General features: G+C 67.5%; 1 protein-coding gene across 1 annotated transcript; it reads left to right on the top strand.

The window, feature by feature from the left end:
• Window positions 1–1,447: 1,447 nt before the first annotated feature.
• On the top strand, window positions 1,448–4,595 carry MNEG_11685 (hypothetical protein; the record flags this gene model as incomplete). The annotated part of the gene is made up of 10 exons (XM_014039844.1): window positions 1,448–1,479; window positions 1,561–1,631; window positions 1,710–1,827; window positions 2,062–2,212; window positions 2,511–2,621; window positions 2,809–2,877; window positions 3,219–3,296; window positions 3,445–3,508; window positions 3,823–4,199; window positions 4,491–4,595. The coding sequence occupies 10 exons, from the start codon at window positions 1,448–1,450 to the stop codon at window positions 4,593–4,595; spliced, it is 1,176 nt and encodes a 391-aa protein (XP_013895298.1).
• Window positions 4,596–6,745: the final 2,150 nt, after the last annotated feature.

The raw sequence follows: 6,745 nt of genomic DNA, 5'->3' as shown, positions 1-6,745 counted from the left end.
GCGCGGCGCGGCGCGGCGCGGCGCGGGGCGCGCGTCGCGCGGCCGCGTGGGGGCTGGTCCTGGGGCTGCGTGCTTGCCGGCCCTCGCTGCGAGGCGGGGAGGGGGGGGCGGGGGCTACCTCTCTGCCGCCCCGCCGCCGGCCCCGCGCCGATCCCTCGAGTCAGAGGGGCGGGCGGCCCGCGCGGCCTTGCTGCCCTGGACGCGCCGCACCGCCATGCTGGGTGTTTAATATCATCGAAGCAGGGTCTTTGTCGGGATTTGGCTTGCTACGTAGCGCCCCCCGCGTGCGCTTTGACCAAAGCCTCAGATATTTGCACGTGATTTGCCGAGAGTCTTCCGGTCTTCGCCCCTCAGTGGCTGTCGGCATGCGTGCTTGGCGCATGTGCCTGGAAGGCGGCGGCAGACGCAGCCGGACGGCCCGTGCCGCGCGGGGCCGGCGCACGGGGGCGCGGCGGCCAACATCGGAGTGCTGCCCGCGGCCGCAGGGTGAGGCAGCTGCACGGTCTGTTTCCACGTCTGTTTCCACATGCCATGCCACTCTATGTAAAAATTATGATGACTTCAGCGTTCATATCATTTGCAAACGCGTTCCGCACGCTTTCATTGGGGCTGCGCGCTTGCAGACGGGGACGGCGGCGCGGGGATGGGCGGGCCGTGGGGCAGAGGCTCGCCGCTTTGATTGGCTGGTCAGAATTGCTACACGGCAGCGTGCCTCTGACACGCTCACCCCACCAATCAAAAGGGAAGTGAGGACACCCTCTGATGATTGGCGGTGTCGCTCTCAGGGATGTGGAATGCAAGGCTGGGTGGAGAGCCAACCCAGCCACGCGGGATCAGTCAATGCTGGTCAATCGCAGTGCAAACGCTCACATCGGTTGTTGCTCAACAAGGTATTGAATACTATATCAGCTGCAACAGAAGCGGCGAAAGTTGATTCTGAATGGTGCATCGATTCAGGCATCCCACATGCTGTGCTGCAGCCACTAGGCAGCAGCGATGCGTCGGGTCCGCTCTGCACATCATGGCGACTATAGGAACCCGCAAGGTCTAAATGACCAACTATCACTCTTTTATTCTCAACTGCGCTTTCGGAAGGGCATCAATCAGCGGCAGCAACCGGAATCACCCTCAGTCGGTGTCACTCCAACAACTGTGCGGGGATGCACAGTCGCTTCGATGCATATCATGTCACATTCAGACACGCACGTCCTTGGAGCAACGCATTCTACCACAAAGACCCCTTTGGTTGCGAATCATACGCTCCACAACCCCATCCAGCAGTCCCCTTGAACTGTCAGCGCGCCTGCAAGCCACACTGCCCGCGCTGAGGCCACTCGACGTCAACAGCCACTTTCTGCACGTGCAGCTGCGAGGGACGGGATGCTGGTCGCGGGAACCGACATCTATCACATACACTGACACTTCACAGCGAATATAGAGCACAAGGATGAAATTCTTAGACGATAATAACCTTGCGAGGTGGGTTCAGCGCAGGACTGGGCCTCGGGCAGAGCTGCATCAGGCGCGGGTCCTCGAACTAGCCCTCGTGTCTCCTCGCAGGATCAATTCTTTCCTCGACAACGTGGATACCGGCGACTTCGTAGTCTACGGGGATCTGGAAGCATACTCATGTGCGTTGGGGTGCGCCTGGACCCCGTGGCAAGGCCCCTGCTGGTGTGTGCGCTGAGCCTTGCGCCTCATTCCTGCAGGCAAACTCGCGGGACTCGACAAGAAGCTGTCGAAGAGCCTGGACACGGAGGTGCAGGTCGGCAGCTCGCCGCAGGAGCTGTCGATGTCGCCCGTCGGGCCTTTGTCCGACTCGGCGAGGTGCGCAGCGCTGCTGCTGCTGCTGCTGCTGATGGTGATGTTGCTGCTGCTTCTGCTGTTGCTGCTGCTGCTGCGGCGGCGGCACACCCTGCTTCATCAAATTATCTCAAACTTGAACAGGCCAGCGTCGGCAGACCCCAACTGTTGCCGTGCGCCAGCAGGCAACAACGCGTGGACTGCGTGACCCCCACTGCCGCCCCCGACCACAGTGCGCCAACCCCCGCCCGCCCGCAGCCGCAAGACCCTTATTTACCTGATTCTCACGTTGAACCACATATACCCGGATTACGACTTCAGCCTGCTGCGGGCGCACCATTTCAAAAAGGAGTCGGGCCTGGCAAAGGCTGAGGAGGTCATTGATACGCACCTGCTGGAGGTGTCAAAGGTGATCTGAGTGGGTTGGAAACAAAGTGTGTAAATTATTTGTATCTGTGTGCTTGTGTGTGTGTGTGTGTGTGTGTGTGTGTGTGTGTGTGTGTGTGTGTGTACGTTGCTTTGCATGTGCCTGTGATTTTGCATGGGGGGTCTGTTTGGGGTGAGTGTGCGCACAACAAACCACGCAGTCGCGGTGTGCAAAAGCGTGCGTGTGCATGTCTGCGTGCATGCATGTGCGTGTGTGTGCATGCATGTGCGCGTGTATGCATGTGCGTGTGTATGCATGCATGTGTCATTGCCCGGATCAGAGGGGGGTGGCCGGCAGCTGTGGCAGGCAGCGGGGCGCAGGGGGCGACAGCCGGCGGAGCGGCTGCGAGCGCCTGCGCGGCCGCGCCAGCATGGGCCCGATGCAACGCTCGGTGGGGCCGCGACGGCGGCTGCATTTCGCTGCCGCGCGGGCCCGCGGCGGCCGCTCTATGTCACGAATCGGACGGCATCGACTCTGCTCAGGCGCAAGCGTTGCGGGCGCCGCAGTCGGCCGCCAGTCATGACGCGTTCCCGCGTAACCCCCTGGCGTCCCCCGCGCGGCGCTGATGCGGGTCGCAGGTGTGGGAGGCGACGCCGGGCTTTGGGGACGCGCCGTTTTTGGACACCCTGTGGAGCGCGGTGGATGAGGTGCGGACGTGTGTGTTTCTACATGTGTGTGGTTTGTGGTTGTGTGTGTGTGTGTGTGTGTGTGTGTGTGTGTGTGGTTTGAGTTTGTGTGAGGGGGGCGGGGGCCGAGGCGTGCGTGCGTGGTCGTTTGTGTGCGGGAGGGTGGCGGTCGTGGGCCTGGGCGGGCGCGGAAGGCGGGGGGGCGCTAGCGGGTGCGAGCGGGGCCGGAGACGTTGGAAACTGGGAGCGGCGCGCGGCTGGGTCCTGCTGGGCGGGGGCCGGCGGCCGACGTGGCCTGGGCGCGGCCCCGGCCGCCGTCCGTGGGGCTGGGGGGCGGTCGCACGAATCCTGGCGTGCCCAAGGGTCGAGGCGGTGTGCGCGAGCCGCGCCGCGTCGCGCGGCGCGCCGGCGGCGGCTGCTGCGGCCGTGGCCGCGGCCGTGTGGGCGCCTCTGCTCGTCGGCCGCGGTGCGGTCGCGCTCGCCCCGGCTCCTCACGGGGCAGCAGCGCGCGGCCCCAGCAACCATCACACCACGCGTACGGCCCCACACACCACCCCCACCCCCAACCCATCTGCTCCCCCCCCAAAGGCGATCGACCTGAAGAGTTGTGACGTGTACAGCTACAAATCTGACAACGAGACGGACCCCTTTGGTGGGTGGCCACAAGGCGCTCGGCCCCGCCTCGACACGGACCGATTGCGCTTTTTTGTCCCACGCGAGCACGTACGCCGCTGCCTTTGGGGCCGGGGGGTCGCACGGCGCGTGTTGGATCAAAAGGCCTGTCGTCGAGTTTGAAATGAGACAGACCCCTTTGGTGGGTGTTCATGAGGCGCCCGGCGGCCGCACGCCGCTGCCGCGCGAGCAGGGGGAGGGGGCGCCGCGCGCGCGCGTTTTGAGTCTGGGGGGCCCCGGCTTCGCCGCATCAAACAGTGAGACGCACCCCTTTGGTTTGCCTTTGCGGGGCAGCCGGCGGGCGCCCCGGCAGACGAGCGCGGCGGCGCCGCTGCACGGACGCGTTTCGCGACCCGGCGACCAACGCGCCCGATCGATCGGCCGCTGTGCTCCTGACGCCCCCGGCTCCTGTCGGGCCGGGCGAGCCCCGCCGCGCCCCTGGCCTGGCGCCGGCCGCCCCCGCCGCCTTGGTTGCTGGCGCGTCGCCATGGGCCCAGCGGGCCGACAGCGATCCGACGGCGGCGGTTGCGATCGGGCGTCCCCGCCCCCGCTGCCCCCCGGCAGGCGAGAAGGCTGCGGTGTGGTCGTTCAACTATTTCTTCTACAACAAGAAGTTGAAGCGGATCCTCTACCTCAGCTGCCGGGCGGTCACCAAGGCCGCCGCGGAGGAGGTGCGCCGCGCCGCCCGCGCCCGCGCCGCGTGCCGCGCCCCTGCCCGCGCCCGCGCGCATTTGCAGCCCCGGCGTTTGCTTTTTGAGGAGGGGTGCAGTAGCGCGCCGAGCGGCCGGCGCTGACAGGCGGTTTCGGCCTGGCCGCCGCTGCCACGCCGCGCCGCCTTGGCCGCCGCCGCTGCCGCGGCATCGGCGGTCGAAGCGGCCGGGGTCGCGCCTTTTCTCGTCTCCTCCATACATCGTATCAAGCATCTGATGATCTGACGTCTTGATGCTATCTATGTTATTTAGGGTGCTGATGAGGAGGACAGCAAGTACTTGTACAACTCTGACGACGAGGGCGACGAGGGCGAGGCCAACGTGGATTACGGCATGGCCAACGAGATGGACATCTGATCTCAGATCTGATATCACAGATCTGAGATCCGTCATCCGGCGCTCCCGCGTTTGCGGCCGTCTGGACTTGGCGAAGCGAGGCGGCTGCGGGCAGCCAGTACAGCCCCTCGAGCCCGCCGGCCCCCCGCCTGCACACCGCCCGTCACCTCAGCCAGCGGGGGCGGCCCGCAGCCGCGCGCGCGGGCCGCCGCTCGGCGGCGCTGCCCGGCCTGCCGGCGGCGGCCCCTGCGCCGCCTGCTCGCCCGCGTGGCGCTGCACCGCCCGCTTTTGACAGACGGAGAGGCCGCTTGCCCCGCTTTTGCACGCGCACGTTTTCAAGCATCCGCGCGCCCCAGGCGCGTGCTCACCGACTTGACCCCAGGGCAACAGCGTTGCCTCCCCCCCTCAAAGCGCCCGGCTGGGGCCTGCATACAATACATGCATGCTGGGCACATGGAGTGCAGACTGCCAAAGCACACCCGTTGCGCGGGCCTGGCTCTTCTGTGCCCCTTGGCCCGGCGCCCGCGGCGTTGGCCCGCCGCCGCTGTTGCCCCCCCGCCCAGGCTCGCGCGGCCGCCGCACCCCTGGCCCCCGCCCTGGCCGTCGCGCGGCGCTGACAGCTGCTGACGTCACTAACGCGCGCGTTCTGGGGCCCGCGCGCCCGCGGCCGCGCGGCCTGCAACTGAGGTCCGCGCGGCGCGCTTCTTTGACATTGGCGGCGCGCCGAATGAGCGGGGCCTCACACTGACGTTTGACCGCCATCACACACGGCCCGGGCCGCCGCCTTTCGCCCAAGCATCAGCAGCGGTAGGCATGCACCCCTCACGCCTGCCCGGAGGCTGGCGCGGGCGGCGGCGCCGCTGTGCGCCGAGCGCACAGCTGTGCGCGCGCCGCACGGGCGGCCGCCGCTTTGTATTTGATCAATGTTGTATGTAAGTGGCAATTGATGGTGATCCAATCAACGTCACTCATTCCTACACCGTTCTTCTCAGCTTTCGGTGGGCAACCCGCAAACGAGGGGAAAGGGGGGGCCGGCCTGCTCAAGCAGGCAGGCGTCGCGCACCGGGGCAAGCGGCAGGCGGCAGCGAGGGCAGGGGGGGAGGGGGGAGAGGGGGCGCCGTGGGTCGTGCGGCTGGGCACCGGCTGGCCCACCTGCACAGCTGGCGCTTGCGCGGCCCCACTCACCCTCTTCCGGGTCGAGCGTTTCAGGAACGGCCGGGCACATGGTTGCCCCGCTGGCCGCAGGGTTGTCGAACCGAGGGGCCCGGTGCTCTGAAAGCGCGCCGCGGCGTGCATCGCAGCATCGCGCGGGGCTCCGAGTTTTTGGCCGGAATGCTTGTGGGGGTGTGGGGCTAGGTGCTCGGCCCACCCCACGAGAGGATGAGGCTGGCGCCGCCGAGAAGCCGCGCAGGAGCGTGCGGCAGGTCACAAGGTGCTCGTGGGGCCAGCTAGTAGGTCATCCAACTGACAAGCTGGGTGTGTTATTATCTGTCTCGCAACAGGTCCGACGTGTTTTCGTGCTGGGGCCCCACTCGCATCTGCCATTCCGCTCAACGGCGCGCTGGTCGGCTTAGAACGAGCGCACGTCGATTTAGACATCGGATAGACTTCACCGATCGCGTGTCACCCGAGAGATCGGGCCCTCCTGGCCCTTGCACACCAGTCACACCCGAGGACTCGGCCCGCTCAACTTGCGGTGTTGGAGGCCAGCGCGTGACCACCAGCTTTGGACAGCGTTCGAAGCTTCTGGTGCTGGCCGCCGACCCGCGCCCGCGCCTGAACAGTGCCCGACCCGCGGACCGCGCCAGCGTCAGCAGTCGCCGCCGCACCTGCCCCGCAGCGGCAGCAGCACCGCGCACCACGGCGCGTGTTGCGCCGCGCATAACGGCGCCATGAACCCGCAGCACGGCCCGGGGTACGGGCCGCCCGGCGGGGTGCAAATGGGCTACATGCAGCACCCCAACGGCGGCGCTGCGCCAAACGGCGCCCCGCCATACAGCTACCCCGGCGGCGGCGGCGGGGGCTACTCTGTGCCCTACGGCCCCCCGCCGCCCGGCTACGGCCCGCCAGCCCCGCAGCAGCCGCAGAGCGCCGCGACCATGTACGGCGCCGCCGCGTATGCCGCCCCCGCCCCCGCCCCCGCCGGCGCCGGCTGGGGCGGGCCGGCGGGG

This window comes from Monoraphidium neglectum, assembly GCF_000611645.1.
Source record: "Monoraphidium neglectum strain SAG 48.87 unplaced genomic scaffold scaffold02861, whole genome shotgun sequence".
NCBI lineage: Eukaryota > Viridiplantae > Chlorophyta > Chlorophyceae > Sphaeropleales > Selenastraceae > Monoraphidium > Monoraphidium neglectum.
Note: the sequence above shows the minus strand (reverse complement) of the source record. Positions and strands in the feature narration are given on the sequence as shown.